The sequence below is a fragment of the Eleginops maclovinus genome, chromosome 21, assembly GCF_036324505.1.
Source record: "Eleginops maclovinus isolate JMC-PN-2008 ecotype Puerto Natales chromosome 21, JC_Emac_rtc_rv5, whole genome shotgun sequence".
Classification (NCBI taxonomy): domain Eukaryota; kingdom Metazoa; phylum Chordata; class Actinopteri; order Perciformes; family Eleginopidae; genus Eleginops; species Eleginops maclovinus.
The window spans coordinates 5051953-5076242 of record NC_086369.1 but is presented as its reverse complement, the minus strand read 5'-3'; the positions used below and the strand labels follow the sequence as shown (position 1 = coordinate 5076242).

The 24290-nt window shown below is 39.6% G+C and overlaps 3 protein-coding genes and 1 long non-coding RNA gene across 6 annotated transcripts; 2 read left to right on the top strand and 2 right to left on the bottom strand.

Moving 5' to 3' along the window:
* The first annotated feature begins 675 nt into the window (after positions 1-675).
* LOC134858010 (ADP-ribosylation factor-like protein 5B) lies at positions 676-7713 on the top strand. The gene is made up of 6 exons (XM_063873840.1): positions 676-1076; positions 3120-3180; positions 3278-3425; positions 4804-4887; positions 5042-5193; positions 5996-7713. The coding sequence occupies exons 1-6, from the start codon at positions 1031-1033 to the stop codon at positions 6042-6044; spliced, it is 540 nt and encodes a 179-aa protein (XP_063729910.1). The 5' UTR covers positions 676-1030; the 3' UTR covers positions 6045-7713.
* A 90-nt stretch (positions 7714-7803) lies between these two features.
* Positions 7804-13109, bottom strand: maf1b (MAF1 homolog, negative regulator of RNA polymerase III b). The gene is made up of 8 exons (XM_063873839.1): positions 12561-13109; positions 12081-12169; positions 10019-10150; positions 9731-9893; positions 9535-9656; positions 9316-9435; positions 9074-9166; positions 7804-8899 (listed from the first exon to the last, which is right to left on the bottom strand). The coding sequence occupies exons 2-8, from the start codon at positions 12161-12163 to the stop codon at positions 8875-8877; spliced, it is 738 nt and encodes a 245-aa protein (XP_063729909.1). The 5' UTR covers positions 12164-12169; positions 12561-13109; the 3' UTR covers positions 7804-8874.
* Positions 12581-16527, top strand: LOC134858011 (uncharacterized). Of its 3 annotated transcripts, XR_010164917.1 has the most exons (6): positions 12586-13607; positions 13781-13861; positions 14608-14813; positions 15207-15314; positions 15815-15966; positions 16364-16527. It is a non-coding gene; the product is annotated as an uncharacterized LOC134858011 (long non-coding RNA). The 3 variants fall into 3 exon arrangements; XR_010164918.1 differs by having other exon boundaries at positions 12581-13607; positions 14608-15360; XR_010164916.1 differs by having other exon boundaries at positions 12588-13607; positions 14608-15314.
* Positions 14453-23900, bottom strand: rmc1 (regulator of MON1-CCZ1). The gene is made up of 21 exons (XM_063873837.1): positions 23671-23900; positions 22813-22889; positions 22514-22598; positions 22040-22096; positions 21774-21860; positions 21407-21547; positions 20862-20965; positions 20547-20636; positions 19927-20032; positions 19661-19769; positions 19531-19575; positions 19204-19257; positions 18241-18369; positions 17847-17953; positions 17644-17763; positions 17104-17181; positions 16913-17017; positions 16545-16613; positions 16385-16472; positions 15812-15949; positions 14453-15295 (listed from the first exon to the last, which is right to left on the bottom strand). The coding sequence occupies exons 1-21, from the start codon at positions 23767-23769 to the stop codon at positions 15216-15218; spliced, it is 1968 nt and encodes a 655-aa protein (XP_063729907.1). The 5' UTR covers positions 23770-23900; the 3' UTR covers positions 14453-15215.
* Between the last annotated feature and the right edge of the window lie 390 nt (positions 23901-24290).

Genomic DNA, 24290 nt, shown 5'->3' with positions numbered 1-24290 from the left:
GTCTGTGGTTGCTGACCGATACCTGTGTGGTATTTGTGCGTTTGATGTAGAAACGCAGGGCGTATAAATATGCATTTTCAGGAATCAGAAGCAGTTTCTGATTCTGATTTCTGATAATGCATTATGTACACATGTAATACATGCATTTCAAATTCTTTAATGTTGTTCTTTTCACAAGAATGAATGTGTGTATTTGTCAACTATTATAACCTTTCCTATGAAGACCGTGATGGTCCATTGTTAACACTGTCATTCAGTTTGTTTTAACACCGGACTTATAACCACAGGAGTTCTAATTGTTGACACACCATGAATAAACATTATAGTTGTACAGTTTAGATACTGCTTATGCATGCTAAATATGGTGACTTGAAACACATTTCCAGTTCAAAGCATTAAAAAAAAGTAAAATTTACAAGAAAACTGAAAGTACAATGCTTTACCATTTGTAGTAAACGTGGAAGGAAAGGTATTCTCCTGTGCCAACAACCAAGTATTGTAGTATTGTACTTGTATAATAATTGTACATGTTTGATGACATGTATATTTTCGTCTGCTCCCTTCGTGTGTTTTTGTGTTTTAAAATGATGCCCCCCCCCCCCCCCAAAAAAAAGGCCAACGTGTACACGACCTGACGTCATCACGTTGGAAGACAACTGAATAGCTGGGGTTGCTTTTTTCAGCAAACGAGCCAACGGGCAAAAGAAGCCGTGGGAGCAGAGTCAACACAGTGCCGCGCTTCTCAGCCTGTTTATGCGATTTGTGGAGGCTTCAACGTCTCCCCGAACCAGTCCACAATAACACATAAAGTCTATGTTACGTTCCGCTATTTTATCCTCGTGTTAGCTAACTGGAGTGCATGGAGTCCGCGTTCAAAAGGTCTGTGAGGTGTTTTGCGGACAAGAGATCATCCAGCTAATGTTAGCTAGCCGCAGCCAGCCGCGGACTGTACGGTGTGGACTTGAGTGGAGAAGCTCGGTGCTGCCCCACACTCTACTGACGGAACCACGGGTAGACGTTAACCTAAACAATGGGCGTCATATTCGCCAAACTGTGGAGCTTCTTCTGTAACCAAGGTGGGTGTCGGTACCATTGTTACGGTTCACTAACATCCCGCTAGCTACTCAACCGAGGATAATAAGTGTTAGCCCGTTAGCATAAAGTGAGCAGCAAGACCCATAATAACAGATGGGGGCTGAAGTATCTCGCTACATCTCACCGTGACTTCAGGACTCTGCCATCTGAACTGCCTTTGTCTAACTCGCAATGCAAAACAACCTCTGCATCTTCATCAAATACTTAATCTGTTTATCAACTAATATGATTAAGTTAAGTCACACTAAGTCTGCAAGAGTGTTTTTAGCCACTTATGTTTTCAGCTAACATTACATAAGTTTCCCCTGAGTTTCCAAGAGGTAATTTGATGGAAAAGTAGTATTTATTGTGCAAGTCTTCACACTGTGAGCTCGATCGTTAGTGTGTGTGTATATGACTTACACTTAATAATCATGCAGTTGCTGCTCATTCTAGAATTGAGTGAAAAACAAAGGAAGAGCACAACAAAGACACTGAGATTAAGGGTTGAAAAGGGCAACAACAAGCCTAGGTAAGCCCACCCTTTACAACCAGAATACCCATATTGTACAGTATGTGTGTGCTCTGTTACAAATATACTAAATATTTCAAAGGTGGACATTTTTGTTTTTCACTTTAATCTGCAGGGAACTAAATAAAGGTGTGGTTTGGTTAATTTTTATGAATGTATTCAGTGAGTCTTCTAATGTGCTGTAAGGTATTCAAGTGTTCAACTAGATCAGCAGTTTTCTTTCAATGTGTGGGTATTCTTTTGCTGTGATGAGGGAACAGGAAAGAGATTTTAAATGATATAGAAATAAAGGATCTGGTGTTTCATGCCAAACGGTAACTACAGTGCATTCTCATATCACAGTGTAAAGGTCATTGTTTTCATAAGTAAACTCCTCCTGAATTGTTCTCAGCCCTGAGGATAGCAGAGAAGGATTCCTACTGTCCCTGCCTAATTCTGGATTACACTGTCCCTGGTGTCAAGTTACCTTCATTTTAAGAGTTTAAAGGCAAAGTCTAAGTGGCAGTGTGAGGATAATAGTCGTAGCTTAAAACATGTAATCAAAACAGTAGTTAGGTGACCTAAAATGTAGTGTATAAGTCCAAGTGCTGGCAATTGTGCAATATGATTATAATTGTCTTAGGTTTCAGAAAAGAATAAAACATATTGCTAAAGGAAGTCAAACTCTTACTCCTGAGGTGCAGTGTCACCACTTAAAAAATGCTCCATTTAGGGGCTAAGGATTCATATTTTTCCTTTATAAACAGGAGAAACACATTACTCCTAAAGGAACTAGGAACCTCTAAGTGTTCTGCTTGGATAGCTGTTTTCAAGTAATCCACTGTAATAAATTATTGACTTCTAAAATCGACATCTAGTTGGTTCTCCCTTAGATTATACATTTAGAAGGAATCTGACCCAACCTCGGGTTGGATGTGCTGCAGTGACATGTTTCAGCCTGTAGAAAAGACTGAGGAGTTGTTCAAAAGAGCAGTACTCAGATATGATCAATGTAATGGCTACAACCAGTTGTGCTGTCACGATCATCACAGGGGAACTTCTCTTTTGGGAAGTAATAGATATGCAGTGACCTCCAAAAACGAGTGTGGTGCTCAGAATGTGTCAGAACTATGAGCTCTCTGACCAGACTTCCTTCTTGCTCCGCTGCTTGAGGCCTCAGAAGGGCGGAAAAGTCAAAACACTAAAGTGGGATATTTTGGCATGTCCATGTCAGCTCTGATTTTGGATTTAGTCTGCTATGTTTGTCTGCTTCACGGCCTTCAGAGCCTGTGCTGTTACAAACTGTTCTAGCTGTTTTTTATGAATGGAAACATGTCCTGCAGTTGGAGCGACGCTGCAGGGAAAAGAGGTCATAAAGTTTTGGAGTAAGTTCAGTCTGTATTATTTGGAATAGGCAGCAAAGAAGGAACATAATGCATTGTACAGACTAGGACAAGATATACTTTATGACAAAACAGTTTTCTTGATAACAATGTCCTCTTCTAGTTTGTGTAATTCTGTTTATCTTTTGCAGAACACAAGGTTATAATTGTCGGATTGGATAACGCAGGAAAAACCACCATCCTCTACCAGTTGTAAGTCATTTATTATTAAAAAAATGTAAATTTAGAAGCTTTTTGGGTCAGTTTGCCCTTTCCCGCAAAAACTTAGTATGATTCTTTCCTTCTAAAGTTTGATGAATGAGGTCGTCCACACGTCACCCACCATCGGGAGCAATGTGGAGGAAATAGTGGTGAAGAACACTCACTTTCTGATGTGGGATATAGGAGGGCAGGAGTCCCTCCGGTCCTCCTGGAACACCTACTACTCCAATACAGAGGTGAGGAAAACAAGCAACACGTTTCGTACACTCTGAACTATTTCTACCAGATGAGGGAGGACAGAAGTATTGTCCAGCAGCAGTTTTCTTCCTGAGCGTGGCAGCTGGTGTGTTTGTTCAGAGCACAGACGGCAGCAGGGGCCGCCCAATGTCAGGGGTCAGCCTTTCACAAAGGGGCCCGTCTGAACGTCAAAGCAGGGGTCAGCCTCTGCAGTGTTTTGGAGAAAGGAGAAAAAGAACGGGAGAGGCAGATCTGTCTTACAGAGAGCGCTCTACACAATGTAACTTTCCTCATGTAACATCTGCCGAGACACGCGATATCCAGCCTGCGTTCAACCTGCAGTCTTTCCGTTCACTCCACAAGCAAATACAAACACCTATTCACACATGAGCCGACTCCCCTCCACTCTTGCTGTCTTACACGTCTCTGCTAAAAAGCTGAAACCTGTTGGACAACAGGCTGAATAGCATTCAGTGGTTGATCAACCATTTCAATCATTTGTTAAGCCTCTCAATGATGAGGATTTTATTATCCATGTTCCATGCAAAAGGTAAACGGAATATATTTCTGTTTTTGACGGGGGGAAAAAACATGCAATTTCAAAATGCTTGCATAAACTGTATTCAAACAAATGCATACAAAAAAACCCACAAACATTCTCTGGTTTTAAGCTCTCTCACGCCTGTGATTTGTCACATGGAATTAAATGAAATACCTTTCAGGATTTTGGCTTTTTTTGGAAAAAAAGGCAGAATGAAAACAGAACTGTAGGCTTTGGGGTAGTTTAACAAAGAAAAACATTCTATTAAATTAATAATTGTCTGTTGCCACTTTTTCACTTAGACATGTTTGACAGAACACATAACTTTTGCGTGATGCTCTTTATAAAAAGTGAATGCAGAATATTACATAGTACATCTGTTAAAACCCTCCAGTGTTTACAGTTAAGCATCTTAATGGCACAGTAGCACCACATACCTTTTACAATAGAGTTGCTAGGAGCCCTACAGTTACTATAGAAACCATATAATGTACTAACCCTAGAGTAACTATGGTAACTTCACTTTCATTCCACTGTGGAGCGGTGTCACACTCGTGTAGATCCCTGGCTGTGATGTGGGTCACAGTCATGTTGGAGAACGCGTGTTGCCGAAGCTTCCTCCTTTAATGGCGTCTCTCACATCTCACCCACATTAACATGCTTTTGGTCTTTTGTCTCTCTCATTCGAAACGGGGGTTATTAGCATAGCAGTCATCAGAACCCATTGTGAGGCCCTTGGCCCCGGAAGTGCCCTCCCGCTGTGTTGCATTTCATTGCTGTAAATGTGTTTTTTGAGAAGAGGACCGTCAGTGTGATTTTTGCCTCCTACTCTGCAGTTCATCATTCTGGTGGTGGACAGCACAGACCGAGAGAGGCTGGCCATCTCTAAAGAGGAGCTCTACAGGATGTTGGCTCACGAGGTAAAACATCTCAACTTTGTATGGCCGTAAGGAAGCGGACTTCACACACTCGGACTGGTTTTCCACAATGCATATCCCTTTCCACATTTCATTGTTTAGAGCTTTAGAAGGTGGTATTTTTATGGTTTCATTGTCCTCTGTATTCTCCGCTCAGGACCTCCGGAAAGCGGCCGTGCTGATATTTGCCAATAAGCAGGATATGAAGGACTGTATGTCTGCAGCGGAGATCTCCAAATACCTCAGCCTGAGCTCCATCAAAGATCACCCCTGGCACATACAATCCTGCTGTGCACTTACAGGAGAGGGGTAAGACTCATGTTTATCATATGTATGCGTGTTAGCAGGATAGCACATTACTGATCTTGTTATAATCAATACCATGTATAGTATAACGGACAACAAACTTAACTCCATAGAAAATCGATGAAGAAGAAGCGTCACATCTTAATGTGTGACAGCAGTTTAGCAAGTTATTCTCTCGTGTGCAAGCTTAGATTTGTTAGAGACCAAGGCAACATAGGTTTAAATACATGTTTGTGTACATGAGTAGGATAAGAAGAGAGGGGAGTATATAGAGTAACTCAGTCTGTTACCAAGTGTTTTCATCATGGTACTTTAATGAATGTCTGCAGTGCAACTCATGTAAGCTGTGGCATATCTACCATGTTATTAGAAAGTCCACAGACAAAGGTATGTTTAGTTTCCATGCCTACAAAAGTACTGTGGCGTGTATTTGTTTATTGACTGTGGAAGGTTGTACAATGTGTGCAGTTACTAGTTCAGACAGAACTATAATACATTTAATAAATAACACTTTTAATCAGGTTTCAGATTGTAACTACAGCTGTGTAAACTGATGTCGTAGTGCTGCAGTGAGCTCTTTTAACCACCAGGTGTCACTGTGCTGCATTCAAATCCCTGGAGCTTTACATCTTTTGCTCAGCCCAGACAGGAAGAACGTCTCCTTAAAGATATCTGTCCATCGGGTGTTTTGTGTAAATATTTAGTGCAGCTTGGGGGAAACTTGCCACGCTATTCAAACATCCTTGATAGTCTTCTGTATAAAGTATTTATTTCTCCTTCCTGACGCATCTTTTTGTTTCTCCAGATTATGCCAAGGCCTTGAGTGGATGACCTCGCGGGCCGGCCTCAGATAGCCCCTCGCTCAGCCGTCGACGGCCTGATAACCTGCACCACCCACACGGTGGCTACGTCAGCTTCTCCTCACTTGCTTATCGTTGCTTTATATTTTTTTAATGACAAACTTTGACTTCTGGAGGATTATTAACACCATCCACAGTGGAGCCGGTGTTTCTCCAAGTCGAAACGTGACTGAACTGGTGAACCGAGCTGGTTATCTGGAACAAACAGTCACTTTTACTGCAGAGGAGGGGAAGACGGAAATCATTTCGATAAGTTAAGAGTATGTCCAAGTGCAAAGCAGGGCTGCACTGGACATAACTTACACTAAGTACATATCATGTCACTTCACACTATTTCATATCATGAGACATCACGTTGGTGCAGCTCTATGATTAATATAGGTTGTTCATGTTGACGTAAAAACTGACTAGACAAACAAAGGGATTACAAGCAGTATTGTTACACTTTCAGGAGGTAATGGTGGCACTAAGGAGCTTTTCAGAATAATGTTCTCACATTGTTTTTTCTTTCCTCCAGTTTTAATTTTTAGCACAGCCGTTAATATGTTACACATGATTTCAGTTTCATAAGCTACATTGTTGGTGGTTATTCTCACTCTAGATCTAACGGTGCCATATTGAAACCTGGTCAAATACAATCCTCTCTTTATTAACTCTGAGCTTGTACTTGTATTTCATTGAGCCATATGGTTTAGATTCAGTGTTGGCATGCAAACCTTTTCTGACCCTCACTTTATCCATTTATTTAATGAAGCAAATCATTTAAAAAATGGAATTCATATGCAAGTACAATGCTCCCTTTTTAATGACAGTATTTTACATTTAAACCATAAGTTTTGTCAATGATGCGTTGTTTTTTATTTAATTTTATTCTTTTTAAGAATGTTTACTTGTGGCGAGTGGGCATCTCCTTCTGTATTAACAGATGATCTTTGGTGCTGCAAGTGTGTTTGACTGATCCACTGTAACATTATACAAACATTTCAGTCATTTCCTGCAGTCGTTTTGCAGAATATATTCCACTTTTAAACATTTTGTACTTTTTAAACAGAGCCGTCAGAGTTAGCTGACCTCATAGAGGAGCCAAACATTTATGGGGACGTTGTTTCTCTGCGGCCATCTCGACTAGGTAGCATTAGGATCATTTGAACTTAATCTTTTGGCCATCGTTTAGGTATAATACTTGATCCTCAGCCTTAACCATGCTATTGTGAGTGTCTGGAGGACAGTATGTGTATGAATCTGAAAAGTGTGCCCATGAGTTTTACCCTTATTTCCTTCTTTGACCTGCTATAAGAATTCCTTGGTAACAGATCTATGCACGCGTCACTTTGAAACCATGTCTACCTTTTGCAAGTTCCACAGTGGCCAAAAAGTGTGAGGTGCATGAGTTTCATTGAGTTTGAATCCCAACAGTGGTGAAGAACTGGTGTCCATCTTGGTCAGGGAGTGCCTCAGGGTCTCTACAGTGTCTTTGTTGTGGGGCAAGGTATTTTAACACAGAGGAAAAAGGGTGAAGTGTGCAGCATTGAGGTTTACAGCTTTTACCTTGATCTTACAAAGCAAGGGAACTGATCTTATACTGTCAGTATGGTGTGTCCAGTCGGGGTCATGTACTGTAATTCAGTTTTTATTTTCAATAAAAGTTTGTTTTGAACTTTGATCCTGAATAGATCACTTTCTTTTTAGCACATTGCAAATTAAAATACAAGCTTGGACTAAAATCATTCCAGTTTAAAAAGAAAAGACTGAGTATGATTCAAACAACAGTTTATTAACATCTGGAATATATTGGCCAATCAAATGAAGAACAGAGCAGTCCAGAAAAGATAACTCCTTACCACTTTGTAAGGAACATAAAAGGAGCGTCTCAATTTCTATAAAACAATGTACAACATGGCTATTCTACGTTAGGTTTTTTCTCTAAATTGTACTATACATTCATTCGATGAAGCCTTTGCACTGAGGCAAGAGCAAAGAAAAACACTGGCAAGATCGACATTTAGAAACAGGTCAACTACAATTAAATCAGTTAAGGGGAAGAGTGAAAAAATACTGGATTGTAAAATCAACTACGTATAAAATGTATCATGGAACTTGGTAAATGGGGATTGAAACAAAACAATGGGACATTTGTTAAAGGCTGATATGTTTAAGCTGCAACCCAGATGCCAATAGCTTCCTTGGCCGTGCCCAGCTGTCTAAAGTACAGACGAGCGTTCGCAGTAATAAGATTCAACGATACGAAGTTTCAGTTAGAAATGCAGCAATTTCAAATTCCAAACTCAGTGCTGAAAAAGTTGTCACAATCGCTGTCAGACAAAAAAAACAACACACAAAAACCGGCAACAACGAAACAACTGAAGAGTTTTCCACTGAACAGGAAACCAATGGTTACTGGGTCTTCCAGCCCAGCCCCTTCCAAAGTAGGAAGATCATCAAATGTCTGCTTTTATTGATGCTGGTGTTTTCTGGACTCCTCTTTGTGACATCATTTGCAAGAAACTCCCCAACAGTCTTTGTTGCGTATCCATTACAACACCTTCTTCTTTTAAAGCCTCCATGAAGGGGTCCTTTTGGAAATGTTGCAGGTGGGAAAAAGTCCGTATATGTGTGCCTTCATACTGGAGAAGGGTTTAAGTACGTAAATGTCCACCGGCTCACGATGCACAGAGAAGGCTTCAAACATGCATTTGTGTAAAGCGTGACATGGCTTTGGATGACGCAGCTAAATAAAAAAAGGGAATATGAGGCCAAAAATGGAGGGAGGGGGAGGAGGAAAAGCCAAGATATTCTTTGGCTGCGGTGTGTCCTGCAGGGAGATTCACACACACAGAGCTCTGGGGAACCTGGGAGAAGAAGAGAAGAATATAAATGCAAAATAAAAATGTTCTTCCATCTCAGAACTGCAACAGAACCATTGATATGTTTCAGTACTTGCAGACACCAGTGTCTTTTCTACTGTCAGGGCCACATCCATTCAATTCATTGTTGTAAATCAGAATGATGGATATTTGTCTAACCTGTCCTCAGTGAAGCCATCCATTTCCTCCTCGTCATCCAGCTCCATGTCCAGCTCGTTATCGAGGGAGTCCCGGCCATAGCCACTCAAGACACTGCAGGTATGAAAAACATTTGTACACCGTCCCATATATGCTAAATGAGCTGGCGTCTTTCAGAAACTGATCTACTTCTATGTAAAGGCAAGTGCTCATATTTTAGTCTTTTGTGATTCTAAGTGGATGATTGTGAGTCAGGAGCTGACCTGATGGATCGACATGTGAGAAACACAATCCTCTTGAGTTTCTTGTTGTAGAAGAAGTAGTTGAAGGACCAGAGGCTCCCCTCTTCACCAAATGGATCTGAGTCCAGGTCAGGGTTATAGCTAAGAAGAAACATTAAGAGCTTAGAAAAAGCTCTATACAGAACAGACCTTCATCAGCATGCATTATCTGCTATATAATACGTGCATGTTTGTACACACCTGTAAATGTCACATCCCTGCAGGTTGATCTCCTGGTCGATGGCGTTCCACAGCTCCGGCCCCAGAGAGTTAAACTCCTCCCCAACAGCCGAGAACAAGCTGCTGTTCACGGCATTAACCACCTGAAGAAAGGTCCCCTGTTAAAAGCATCTGTGACGTTATAAAATATGTGCTGTCTTCAGGGCAGGATACTAACCCAGTTGATGCTGGGCTCTCGGCTGAACTCGTGGGCCTTGGCGGCGCTGAAGTCGTAGTCGGGCCTGAAGGACTCATTGAGCGTGGTGATGAGGTAGAAAAGAGTCTTCCTGCAACACTTGTCACTCAGCGGGTTCTCCCCATCCTCACTGCTCTTCCCCAGCCTGCATGGATAATATACAGAGGGAAATTCAAAAGGTAAAATCCCTACTATCTCATCTAACTACTGGTTAAGGGTTGGTGTTCTTCTGTTCAAAAACAAAACGTTATCCTTTATTGTAGTACTCACTGTGAAGGGCTGGTGGCGCTGGTGGACTGAGGGGGGGAGAGAGCCTCCAGCACATGAGGCTCGCCCTCCTGGCAGAACTGCTTGAACATATGTTTGTCATCCCCTGCCATCTTACAGGAGTAGCTCTCCATCCTGCAGGGCAGAAATATAAATCATGTGATATTTGTGTCCGATAACCATGTGCTAAATGAAACGCCTACGCTGTCAACTACACTGGATTAGAGAGGAGTGAAAGTGTTTGCAGAATCCCCTAAGATTACTTTAATAGCCCATCAGGCTTAAACACACAATTACTCAACAAGGAACAAATTGGGGTATTATCATGCATTAATGGAACAAATGTACCTCACCAATAACCAAATAAATACTGTAGGACTAACTAGCACTGATGTGTTTTTTAACCACAACTAACTGGCTTTATCACTTTTAGTAATACCTCTTATTTGGAGGGTGTGCAATCCCTGCAGCTTTATTAATTGTGGAAAAAAACAAGTGGCATATCTGATATTTTAACTTTTAAATTGATTATCTGGACTGCAAGAGCTCTATAACCCATAAGACTGCCCGTGTCTTTCCCCCGGGAGCCATATCTGCAGAAACAGCTGCCAAGAACAGGCCATGTTTCCTGCACGCTCCTTCATGTCTCTGGGTCAGACGCCACTGTACACATATCTGTGAGTGAAGACTGGAGTTGTTTATTTTGCCTTACCCTATCTATGGGTTACACAAGAGCAAAGGTTGCGCAACCTAAGATACACGCTCTTCTGAGACCCTTGCAAGCCTTGCCAGCCTAATAATAGGGACGTTGGGAGGCAGCGGACACCACAGTGGAAATATGTGCCCTGGTTTTTCCACACGCTTGCAGAACACAGCTGACCTGCCGTCTAAACACTGTAACCCGATGACAGAGCAGAAACTAGAGCCGAGTAAAGACTATCAACACGATGAAGGTTATTTAATAAAAAGCTGCAAGAGCAACAAGCTCTCTATCATCTGTACACAACACTTATGACAGCTAACTTACACATTCATGTATTTGCTAATGTGTTCAGTTATTTTTGCACTGGCCATTTATGCACTGTTTATGTAGAAAATAAACAGTGCATTTGCTGGAGGCGTGGTGGCTACATTTGCAGTTAAAACTTGCAGCTTGCATGCCCTGTTGCTGTCTCGCTAATCCCCTAAGCCTTGGCAGCTCCAGCAGCACTCAGCTATCATGCAGTATTATTGTATATGTTGTGTAGAACATGTAGATACGCTCCAACAACACTCTTCACATCGTCTCCAAAATAGCAACAGAGTGGTGTGAAAGGACGTGATGTACTGTCACCCCAGGTCACCACCAGTACAAATGCACAGTTTTCCCACCCACACTCCAAACCCTGCACTCAGACTGGGCTGCATAACTCCACCACCCTTTATGTAACTACACTGTCACTGTAAGCCTGCTGAGCTGATGGCCTTATATAACCTAGGTTTGCTCATTTAAAAACATGCACTGTCAGTGTGCTATTACATTTCAGTATGGGCTCTAAGGTTAGTAGTCTGTTACCACAATTTTGCATAACATGCAGGAACTTGATTGCTCTACTACCCCCATTTATGAGCAGTCAGTGATGTATAAACCAGCCACACCTCTCATGTACGTTAATGAAATCAACAGAAAGGGCTCCAGTGTTTCTTTCTTTGGTATAAACACTAAGACTACGGTACTGTTGATGTTCCTGCAGAAACAGGTGACCTGGGCATAGCACTGAGTTGTCTTTTCCTTGTTTTAAAGCTTAATGAGAGTAAAGTGATGTCGTTTTATAACGTTACTATCCTGTTCTAGCGGTCTATTATGAGCCTTAGAATTTGACTTTTTTCTTCATATCGCCCAACCCTACCTGTGCATGCATCTCCCTGGGACTAATGTCTGATCAAAAACACAATATCAGCTGAGGTGTTTGTGGTGAGGTGGAAACTATATAGTCCCAGATATTAAAATACAAGTATTTCGCTGTAGAAATGTGTAAGCAGCTCATATTACAGTATTGTGTTCAGCTGTTCATGGTGCCTTTACCTGCCAAGGATGCGAGACTCTCCTGTTTCCACACACAGCCGGGAGCTAAGGGCTTCAAAGCTGGAGCTTTCCAACAGCTTCATTGTGGTCTGATAGGAAAAGAGAAAAAACATAAAGTTCATTTTAGTAACATGTAAAGAATCAAGCGTTACATAGTTACACACTTACTGTATTAAGCGAACAAGCTGCTTACTATTGTGACGAACTTTAGTAAAAACGACACAAGTGTAACTGCAATACGTTTCATGCCAAAAAACGTTGTTTGTAAATTAAGTGTTTGCTGTGTTGCCACAACATCATTGCTGTAAATAACAACATTCACACGGGGGCTACAGCGCCCCGCGAGGGCCGATGTAGGCCTTTACCGTAAAAACAATTTCCTCCTGCTGTACACCACTGCCCCTCCCCCACCCCTTCAGTCGAAGTTGACAAATCGTCTTCCTGGTTCTGTACATCGATGTTAAAACACAATTCACTTACCGAACAATATCGTCAGCACAGGCAGATGATAACGTGTTCAACTGGCAAGCCGTAGACACTCTTCTGCTTCACCTATCTGTTCACTCTTGTAGGCAAACGATTAACGTTCCCCGCTTTGTTGCTACGAAAGCTAGCGTTTAGCTTGCTGATTATTGACGCTCCTCTCTTCACTTCAAAGCTGCGCTGTTAATTCGCACTCGAGCTAAAGCATCTTTCAAAAGCACTCGGTCGAGAATGTGTTATACTGAGGCCTTTTAAATTTATAGAAAAGCTGCTCTTCCCGATTAAATGCGATGAGATTAAATCCAAAGACTGCTTGGGTCCGTCGGAGTCTGTCTGCAGCGGCATCCCTTTCGACCTGAATTCACAAAGAGGAGCTTATTAGCTAAATCAAGTCGCTTTTTTCTAAGCGACTTGATCAGAAGAGAAGCAACTAACGAGCTACCTAGGTTTGTAATTTACCGAAACGGGTTAAGAGTTCTTCAAATCGTGTAACACCTCAAAGACACATCTACTCTCTCGAAAACAACGGAACTTACTGTATTGTAACCCAGCCCCTTTTTTGCCTAGGTTTATGAATACGCCCACTTTACCTAATGTCCTATCATGATTGGTTGTCAACACACATTACAACTGATGTGATTGGTTAAATGTTGTTCGGTCAATTTCGAGGCAAGAACTGTGTCAAATGTCTTGACTGCTTATCGCAACGCAGCTGCTAAAACGAAAACTGCGCACCAAGAGTTGTTTTGCTTGTATTTAACACATGTATGTCTTCTATTCGAAACCTGTCTAGGATTCAGAACAGTTTTTGCATAAATACATAGATGAAATAGTCACTGGCCTGCTGTGAATATATTTTCTCATTAATTAAAAGGTCCAGTTTGATATTTGAACTCAAGTTATTATTAAGTTTTTGCATATTTGACGCCCAGTGTCGTAATGGGTAGGGCCATCAGCCACATGGGTAGGGACTGTGGGTTCTAGTAAACATGGTTTATAATGCAGTAGGACCAAGTTACAATAGTAACGCTGTCACCAATACAGGTAAGTACATGATTATACAGTATAATACCACGTACAGCTTAGAAGGATCAAACCCATTTTCAATAGAACATTGTTTTAACAGAAATACCATGGCATAAAGACATCCGTTATAAAGCAGTCAGTGTTACTTTGTGATATAAACAGTAACGTTTTCCTGTGCACTTTTCATCCAGGCGCTCCAGGACCATGTTGCTCCCAATGTGCAGTTCTGTTTCTGGGTGAGCCAGCAGAGAGAGGAGGGTGTGGACCATCTGGTAAGCATCACCTGTCTGAGGATGACATAACCACAGCTTCTAAAAAGGAAAATAAGCGGCATGAGACTTATTTAAGAGACATACAATATGATCATTTTTTCGACTTACTGTATTGTGTATCGTTTGGACATACTAGACCCTGCCTATGTCTTTTTTTGCCATATAACACAAGGTCGTTTCTTTTTCATCTTTTCGACATGCTGTATTATGCCTTATTTGGACACAATACACCTCCCTTAGCCCTACCACTATTAAACGTTTTTGTTTTTTATAGCATTTTTTAACCATAAAATGCTACTTCCTGATTTTCCATTTATTCGACATGTGCTGTTTGGAAAAAACGAAAGGGGATAGTAGGTAGTTTTTTAAAAATGGATAAAAAAAAACCACGTAGGGGTTAGGAACAGTGTATTCTGCCCAAATAACTCAGAATACAGCTATCGGAAATATGTAAAAAAAACAACATTGCATATTATGGGGACAAAACAACTTAGAATACTGTGTCGAGATAAGGCATGGAGTGGTATTTCGACATTGTATTCTTTGTTGCATTTGTTCGATATACTACAATCACACTCTTGCACACAGCTCTAGCTTTAACCTTTTATTAGCTGTACATATGCCATATATTTAACAGAGCATTTACAAATATTTCCATTGTTATTTCATGTAGCCTAGTGCCGTTAGATTTTTAAACAAGAAATAATAACATAATAGATTCTTTTTCATATATGATATTCATACAGGTACTCCAAAGAAAAGTAAATGGGCCCATGTCACCTGAACTGCAAAGGGTAAGTGTGCACACAAAGGTTTTCATACTCAATTTCACAAAGTCTATAGGAACTGGTGATGCATCTACTTGTTTACAGAATGATATTCTTTAGTTTTCTCTGCTCACCTGAGAAGTACATGTGACTGTGTACACCAGAAACCAGCAGACATGAAGCAGGTCAGTAATAGCTTGTACCAACATTTAAGTACCAGAGCTTCCGTAGGGAAAAGGGGTATTTCAGAATAAAGATGCAGTATTTCAAGAATACTTTTGAAAATATTAAGTAATGTTTAGGAAATGTAGCCGTAAATGCATTTCATTGTTTACCAGTCAAGTACATGTCACTTACTTTTCTGGATGTATGTGTTACTGTACATATACTAGGGACATCTTATTGAACTCAGTATGGCTTTACTGATGAAAAAGGAGTTCACTGTCACAGTATAACCAGGATACGATATACTGTATATTTGTGCAAACATAACAAGAGTGGACATTAACTTGTGGACCCGTTCCCAGTGTTACTTCCTGTCAGCTGACATCCAGGTGAGTTTACAGTCTGTGTTTCAGTTTCTGTTCTTAGAGAGTGGAGGCTTTCATCAGCGCCTGATCCCCAAACAGCTGCTTGAAGTGAACCACGTGCTCCTCACAGTGCTCTCCTGCAAGGAGGGGGGACAGGTATGAGTTATGGATTAGAGCAGTGGTGGGATACTACAATTTGGAGGTACTTGTACTTAGCTAGAGTATCTGTTTTCAAAGCTTTAGCTACTTAATCCATTTAGATTTTGAACCAGATCAAATGAAAATAAGATGACATCTGTAAATGTCTTCATGTTCTGTACAAACTGTTAAGTCCACTGAGACATATAAATACACTTTGATTGGTTGATTGATAGAACTTTCACTTGTATCAGATTATACTTATTAATATCTCCAAAGGTGAATAATTATCTCATACATATATAGTATATACCAAACTACATTAAAATGAAGGTGTGCTTAAATGTTAATCTGACTTAGATATTATAATGTCCTCTATTCAGTCTCCCCGTGTGTTTTCTGAGGGCCATAAATATCCAACTAATTCAAATTGAGTTGTAAAGTATAAACAAAATGTAGTCATAAAGAGTTGAATATGACTTTAGATAATATAGTTGAAGTGTATGTTTCCTCACCAGGGTTGAATGCGGGGTTTCCTCTCAGCCTCTGGTTCCTTTGCTGGAAGGATCTGAACACGGTGTAGAACAACATCTGATCCTCCGTCTGCCGCGCAGCATCCAGGAACTTTCGAGAGGACACATTATCATGGCCGCCTGGAAACACACTCAAAGTTAGTGTATTAGAAAGAAATACATAGAAATGCATTTTCAGTCAATTTAAAACTAATTTCTAAAAGTATTGTCCTTTTATCACATGGGGGGAAATGTATTTGACGTTATAAATGGGCAGTTTAAGGCAGCTTTATTTCTTAAACACTTTTGTGTAAACTAACTGCTAAGTCATATTCAATAATTTGGTAAAATTTAACCATGTATGTTATTTCAGGTATTACCAGTTTCAAAAAGTCCAAATTAAAATGAGTACATTAAAACTGTACTCTGCCCCAAAAGATCATTGATTTTTAAAATAAGTTCACAGGAAGTCTTATTTTTTACATACTGAAACTATTCCTCTGATGAATCATTTTAAAATGTGACATAAGGAGTCATGTGCTTTGATTCTGTTAGATAAATAAAATCGAAACGTACCGACACTGCGGATGAATCTGAGCGCGCCCAGAACCTGCTGCTTGGACAGCAGGACCTCCACGATCTCATCGTTGGCCGTAGACAGACGCTGAAAACAACAGCAATTTAAATAAAGCCGTTTAAATAACGTTTTTCTGTTTAAAGTCTGAGTGTTTTTTACCTTCAACATGTCCAGAGACAGCTGGTGGGCCGGAGGGTATGTGCTCTCCAGGGACAGGAGCAAACACGCCTGGACAGGAGGAGAAAGAAAACAACGTTCATCGTTTTTGGAATTTATTAAATCCTTAATTTGCAAGAATAAACTCGTTCAAATTTGATTATAATTAGTTATAAAAAAGACTTTAAATTATACTTAGATATACAAGAAACCTCATGACTTGACCTTGCACTTTGTTTTTGGCGTATTCCATTCCACCCCATTCACATTGGGGTGGAATTACTTACGTGAAGCCCGCAAATAAGCCCTGCACTTTGTAAATGATGTTTGCTCATATTTAAACTGTGCATATTAAGTTAAATATAGCTCACCAGAGGCTTGGAGTCGCTGAGCACATGGTACTGCAGGAACTGATGCAGCATGTAGAACAGGTTGTGCTGCACCAAGGTCTTTATCACCAGCTCGTACAGGAAATGCTGAAACACACAGGGTAAGATCAGACTAACGCTTATTCCCCCCTTGACAAAGAAAATGTGAGTGAGGTTTCTATGCCTGTTTTTACCTGCACGGTGATCTGGCACTGGTTCAGAGAGCGGATATACTCCATCAGCACCGCGATAACGAACTTATGAGAAACACCCTGCAGGAAACAGAAAAGTCTTATTACATTTATATATTGTGGAAGAATTTGCTAATTTGACTTTAACTTTGTATGTTTGTATACATACTTTATATATTTATTGACCTAACTTTAATTGTCTGATATTCAACCTTAAATCTATTAGCCAGCGAAAATGCACTAAAGAACGTATACAACATTCATATATAAGTGATTTGACATTCATTTATACCAAACTCCACAGAGCCCTTGTTGCAGAACTTTACAGAATGTGATTTGAATAGTACTAAAGTAGCTCAGATACTAAATGGATGCAGGTGAGTGTTTTAAAGTGGTTTTTGTGAAGATCTATGGTTTGAAACTGGCTGCATTGACATTTCAAATAAGTGGATTGAGGCAAAAGTGGAGAAAAGTTTTAGATATTAAACATTTAATTTCTGCAGACTTTTTGCTTCGCATGTCCAGTTAGGTGTGTGTTCCTACCTTCGTCTCCGTGAATGAGGACAGGACGTGTGTGTACATGTCTGACTGGTCGATGACCGCCTGCGTTCTGACTGGACGTTTCTGAGCGGCGCTGCCTCGACTCGGACCAGACTCCATCGCCTAAAACACAGAAATGTTAAATTACAAAAAACTACATAATTAGTTTGAAGTACTGAAAGGTCTGCATTGAAACCCTCCCTCACCACGGTGTAGCTCTGCTCGGCCTCCAGGTATTCTTTGTACACCTGGTTCAGTTTGTCGAAGACGGTCGCCACGACGGGAAGACTTCCCTTCTCCCCAACTTCCAGAACTGAGATTCAAGCAGAGAAATGAACGTTTCATTTCAACATGTCATTTTATTATTTGATTAACCCAACCTCCATACAGAATATCCTATCCATCAATATTATATAATTAACATATTAGAAAATATATAAATGAAGGCATTAATGTGTAATACATGATTTAATCTCATAAACATAGGAGTGAAAATAAGTTCACTGCATAAAAAATAAAATAAATATGAACTTATTTTTTTGGGCAAAATTACATTTTTCTTAGGACTTTTGAATTTTTGTAACAAGCAGACATATTTACTCTGGGAGCAGACGGACAGGATGACCATCTTGCAGTCTCTCCTCCTAAGCAGGAAGTCCATCAGCTTCCCTTTGTCCTGCAGCAGGTTCACTGTGGGGGGGAGCTTCACCTGCAGGTACCAGAGGTAACCTGAGAAACACAGACATATGAAGATATTAATTATAATAATAGATGTTGATGAAGAGATACAGAGTCCTATCATGAAGAAAGATTTGTTTCTTTGACCTGCTGCTCTGTGCCTTTGTCATAAATCTGTTTGTCCTGTTATTGTCTACGAGCAGGGATTCCCACACATAGACTTTACTTGGCGGACCGCCCAGGTATATTAACGGCCGCCAAAGTATATTTGGAGACCCATTTAGGTTTTGTTTTTTTCTTTTATCCGTCCACGAGCACAACGCCCTCTGTGATCCATTAACTAGTGGCCAATGATCCCTCGCTCTACGCCTCCTCTGCTATCGCGTGAAGAAAAGGAAAGGGAGACCTTATGAGGCCAACTTTGCTGCGTGCAAGTTATGTGTGCTAAATTAAATATTAAAAAGATTCTAATTTGTTTTCTCTTCGGGCTATGGCAGTTAGAAACACACAGATTACCTTTAGCTAAGGTCCCATGCATTCACTGTATAGTTCATGTAATGGAGCAGCACCAGAGGCATTCCCATACACAGGCGTTGGAGCTGTTCTTCCAAAAGACCCGAGGGATTAAGTGCTCTGACCAACAGTGCCATCTTTGTGGACACTGAATATTGCAAAATAATTGAATGAAAATTCAATAAATCGAAATGTTGTTAAAGCTCAAACGTATTTGTTGTTTGTCACATGTACATCGTCCGTCCCCCCCCCCCCCTCGTCCCCAGCTACCACCACAAGTATATTTCAGATCTGTGGGAAACACTGCTAAGAGATTACAGAAGTGAAAAATAACCAGAATTAAAGTCTGCTGAGTGTGTGTGCATTTCTCACCTTCACTGGCGCTGATGATGATGTCAGGTTGAAAGACGCTCCAGGAGGAAGAGTCTGAGCAACGGTTAAGGATCAAGTCCAAAGTACATTTGACTAATTGAGTAGAAGTATAAATGATCATTAAATGGAAATGACCAGGACCTTTGTGTGTACTTAAGTCAATGTATGTACTTTCATCTCATCACTGAATTTCAACTCCTGCTAAAGCAAAGATTAGAACTTGGTTTAAAGAAAGAAATCAAAACACTGTATCAGAGTATGTGTGAAGTACTAGTACCTCAATGTTGTACTTAGTATGTGAGTAAATGTACTTGTCATAAAGGATACAAAGCTGACATGGTACCGGAGGCTGAGAAGGAACAACTGCGGGACCTGCAGAGAGACAGAAAGAAAAATAAAACACACTATCTGTGTGTGTGTGCGTGTGAGGTGTGTGTATGTGTGTATGAGTTTGTACCCGTCAAGGGGATTCTGTAGGGGTGTATGGAGCGTGCAGGCAGCACAGGCTGGTGTGTGTTCACCGTGCAGTCAGCCTCCTTCAGCTTGATGTCGAAGATCAGAGACGTCTGAAACACACACAATATAAACGTATTAGAATATAAATAAATGAAATCTGAGTTTTTGTTTAGTATTCCTTTTCAAATGTCCAAGTCTTCATTTGAATTTTAATATATTTTTAATTTAAAAACATGAATATAGATAAATAAAGGAAATGTATTAAACCTGTGAGCTCTGATGATGAACGACCACCAGATTGTCCACGATGTTCAGAGCGAACTTCCCCGTCGTGTTGAGCCGCAAAACGTGAGTCTTCTTACACGTACCCTCTCTGAAGAGAGAGATGACGACATGCACACATATACAGATGAGAATCAGGATTATTGCCAAGTTCTTTCCTTAGTGTTTTTGGTGCATACATAAACATACATACATAAAAAAGAGGAAACTAAAATATAGCAATATTTACATTGGATGAAGTATATGTATACCCGTAAAAATTACAATATTATAAAATATGTGCAGATATGTATATACAACTACTAGAGAAGCAGCAGTTCAACAACCGGCTGAGGTTGCAGGCTCATCGTACAACATTGAGTATTGAATAAGTATAATGTTCTACTAAACTGCACCAAGTTACAGTAACTTATTGTTGCCGTAACCTTGTTTTTAAGGTTGCTCCTTCACGGTTTATTTTGGACTCTCCGGTGAGTTGAATTATTTCTAGACAATAGCGTTTGTGTGTGTGTGGCAGTAATAAATGAACAATACATACTAATGTATTTGTATGTGTGCGCATACCTTGTTAGTAATTAATAACATATAAATACATGTTTATATACCTTGGTAAGTAATAGAGCACCACCTCTGCACAGGGACTGTTGGCTGTTCTGGAGTGATGCTTCAGATACATGACAAACAACTGACCGTATCTACAGAGAGAGAATAATCATGAACACAATAAACACTAAAGAAAGAGAGACATCAACGGGGCAACATATTGAGAATTATGGAGGGTAAAGATTAAGGACAGGAAAACACAATAAATAAAAGACAAATCCGACCAGAAAAAGAATACGATAATCCCTGGTTATACTACGCTGTTATACATGAAATAAATAAGAACGGCTTTTACAGCAGACTGATGGTTAACTCACATGGAGGCCATGGCGATGTCTCTCTCCGACAGAATCAGTTTTGCAGGTTTGGGGACGACCGGCAGCTCGATCTCAAACTTTGACATCTTGGACATCGTCCCGTTCTGAAAGATGAATATATAACAACAAAATGACTTAATAATAAGTCATTAAAAACTATGCGATGTGGGAAGAGTCGAAAAAATGTGCTCACAATACAAGCACAAAGTGTGCGAAAATAACTTAAGCTGGCCTTTATAAATCAGAAAGTTCAAGTTTCAAACACAGCTAAACTAATGATTTCTTCAAACACTGCTTACATTTTCTCACAGTTTGCGAAAAATCAACATCCGCCTGTCTGATTATACCATTATAGATTATTAAGTGCTACATTTTATTCTTCAAGATCAAAGGCTACACCGAGTTGTTGGCATTCAACTTTTCAAATGTTTTCTTAAATGTGCGGACATAAATATTCCCCCTCTTTGGAAGTAAACTAATATTGTGTCTTTACTTTTTAATTTTTTTTAGAAAACAATAATAAGAAAGCAGAGTGTATTTCTGACCCTGAAGGCGAAGGGCTGCAGCACGTTGCCCTGCACGGTGGTGGACAGCAGGATGACGGCAGTCTCCGGACAGTACTGGTACCAGTTAACATTAATGCTCTGACTCTTTAGAAGCTTCAGGCTGCGCTTATCGGGAAACACCTGCAGAAACACACAGAAAACAAAGAAACTCACTCAGGGAAACACAGCATAAACAAGAACCTGAGTATGAGTTTTACTTTAATGGAGTATTTTCAGATTAAACATTTGTGTCGTCCTGATCGTGCAAATTAAAACAGTTCTCAAAGTCTGTATTTCAGAAAATAGATTATTCAAATATTAACTGAGCAGTAACCAAAAGTTACAAAAACAAATGTTTGTCATTTACCTGGTAAAACTCTATTCCTTGATCTGTGATGAAAACTATCTCATTCCAGTTGGTCCAACAGAAACCCAAAACATTCGCGTTCTTCGTCTGAATGACAACAAAACAATACAAGAAACGGATTATTTACACAAAAGACACAAATACTGACATAACACGCCAAATGTCATTTCGACCTGCTCCTTGTATTTGTTATCATCCTTCACGCCATATATCATGTTAGTGCTTATCTGAACATGAAACTAAAAGAAGACAGAGATAACGCTTACTTTGCATTCCTGTGTGAACTCTGTGTGAGGATAGTCAGGAATGAAGTTGATGAAATCCTGCAGACAACAAAAAATCAATACTTAACAATAATCTCTCTCCAGATTAAAGCTTCACTGGAAAACATTTCTTAGCTTCATTATTAAAAACAATCCTTTACAGCAGAAAGCAGAATCTGTTTTTTGGTCCAGTAGGTTAACACATACAATGAATTAGCTTTCGTAAACAGTCAAATTAATTCATTTGAAAAAACTATTGTATGTCATAATAAAATATCAAGTAAGATAAAAACACAGAAAAGGAAATACAACAAAAAACAATATGTGCAGTATATCAGAATTGATCTTAAAGCGGCAACTTTGCTGATCAAATATGATTCAGAGCTTTTAAAGCTTATTATTAATTCTGTAAAACATTATCGAATTAGAATTCAACCTCTAACCAGGGCAGTTTTAAAGTCATGTTTCCAAACTCACCACTGATTTTGAAGTCCTCTGAACTGCCAAGATCTTATTTCCAATGGAGAATTTTATACACTTAACTTCTCCTTTATCATCCATTCTGTGGAGGAAAACACACATTACCCCATAAATATGACTCATTTCTTAACATATTTCACACCTCTAATTCAAGGCGGTACCGATAAAAACCATGAAGTAAATATATATTGAGTTCAGGTGTTAAGTGTAACATTTGTGGACTGAAGTGCAACATATCACAATGTATTAATCCCTTTAATGAGTCCCTTTAGATATTCCCAAACAGACTGATGTACCTGAAGGCAACGCTGCTCTTGTCTTCCGGGCCTTTGACCACAACCCCCGTGGCTCCACCTGAACGCACCGCGAAAACCTGCAGCCAGAAATAATCAGAAAAACAACTCCAATACAATCTGACTTCATTGCAGATTTTCAGATTTGAAATGCAGAACTTCTACTCGTATTTGAAATTGTAGTATTAAATGCAACATTTGGGGCTTTTTGAATTCTTTTTTTATTCTATAATTTGAGTGTGTTAACTATTTTGAATTTCTTTATATTTGGATGGTTGGGTTTGACTGATGATGGTCAGAAGAGGAAGAGGACATTTATAACAATTGGCAAGGAGGTCACATCATTCACCTGTAATTGTGTTTCTATGTAATTGAATCAGTCCGAAAACAAACACATTTAAAGAAGAAAGAAAACTCAAGTGACTCTACTTATCTGTCTCTATACTATCTTGAATACAGTTGAACTGTTACATGTGTTAAGAAGTGATACATATAATCATAACGTTCTGTAATAACTGGAAACTAAAAGGAACCGATGCAGTAGGAGTACTTATATTTTGATACTTAAGGTACATTTAGCAAGCAACATATTTGACTTTTACCTACTTTACCATTCAGTACTTTTACTTGTTGTGGAGAATTTTGAAAGTGTGGTAATAGTACTATTTCTTCAGATGAGATTCTAAATACTTTCTCCACCACTGTGTATTTTAAGGAGGCAACGTTCTTGTTTGTATTCACTAAACTATAGCTAATAAGTAATTACAATACTGTTAATAAAAGCTGAAGAATGTTTTCTAAACTAACAAACTGTTAAGTTAGTTAGTTAGTTAGCCATCGATGTTTACTAGCTTTTCTCACCTGCTTGTTAGCTTCGTCGAAAAAGACGTTGTTGACGCTGGAGGCATGTTCAAACTGCACCGGGTTCTCGCACAGCTCCAGGTAATGTTCCTCACTCATCTTCACGCTTTGTTTTTTAATATACAATTAGAACTATTATCGTTTTTATACTTAATTCAGAGTGCTGTCATTCTGAGAAGCAGAACAGGAAGAGTTCACTTCCACTGGCGGCCATGACACTTCCTGTTTCCGCCTTCGTCCTTCAGAATAAAAGCAGAGTTATATTTCAATAAAGTATTTTGCATTTAAAATGTGAAAGTAGAAGACGTACTTAAAAACAGAAAAGTATTCATTTTCAACTAAAAAGAAAAGTGTTTTTGTTTGCATTTGATAAAGGAGAATAATCAGATTGATTCCTTACCTGCACATTATTTTTGTTGGACTCTAAACAATTATTGTTTGTATTAATATTTATCTAATCGTGATTAACTATTATATGCTAGTCTCAGAGGGATTTATACAATATTTGTTTTTAAATACCACTATCAGTTTTTGACTTTTGGGATTAAGTTAGCTGTGATTTTAAGCTATTTAGGGTAACGAAATATTTGGATATACATATTATGCTTTTATTGTGAAGG

Coding starts and splice junctions, on each gene's coding strand:
- LOC134858010 (XM_063873840.1), top strand. CDS start 1,031: ATGGGCGTCATATTCGCCAAACTGTGGAGCTTCTTCTGTAACCAAG. Junction 4,888..5,041: donor ACAGGATGTTGGCTCACGAG/GTAAAACATCTC, acceptor TTCTCCGCTCAG/GACCTCCGGAAAGCGGCCGT. Junction 5,194..5,995: donor TGTGCACTTACAGGAGAGGG/GTAAGACTCATG, acceptor TTGTTTCTCCAG/ATTATGCCAAGGCCTTGAGT.
- maf1b (XM_063873839.1), bottom strand. CDS start 12,163: ATGAAGCTGTTGGAAAGCTCCAGCTTTGAAGCCCTTAGCTCCCGGCTG. Junction 10,151..12,080: donor GAGTCTCGCATCCTTGGCAG/GTAAAGGCACCA, acceptor TCTGCCCTGCAG/GATGGAGAGCTACTCCTGTA. Junction 8,900..9,073: donor GATGGCTTCACTGAGGACAG/GTTAGACAAATA, acceptor TTCTTCTCCCAG/GTTCCCCAGAGCTCTGTGTG.
- rmc1 (XM_063873837.1), bottom strand. CDS start 23,769: ATGAGTGAGGAACATTACCTGGAGCTGTGCGAGAACCCGGTGCAGTTT. Junction 22,097..22,513: donor AGAGGACTTCAAAATCAGTG/GTGAGTTTGGAA, acceptor TGTTGTCTGCAG/GATTTCATCAACTTCATTCC. Junction 20,966..21,406: donor TGCAGCCCTTCGCCTTCAGG/GTCAGAAATACA, acceptor TTCATCTTTCAG/AACGGGACGATGTCCAAGAT.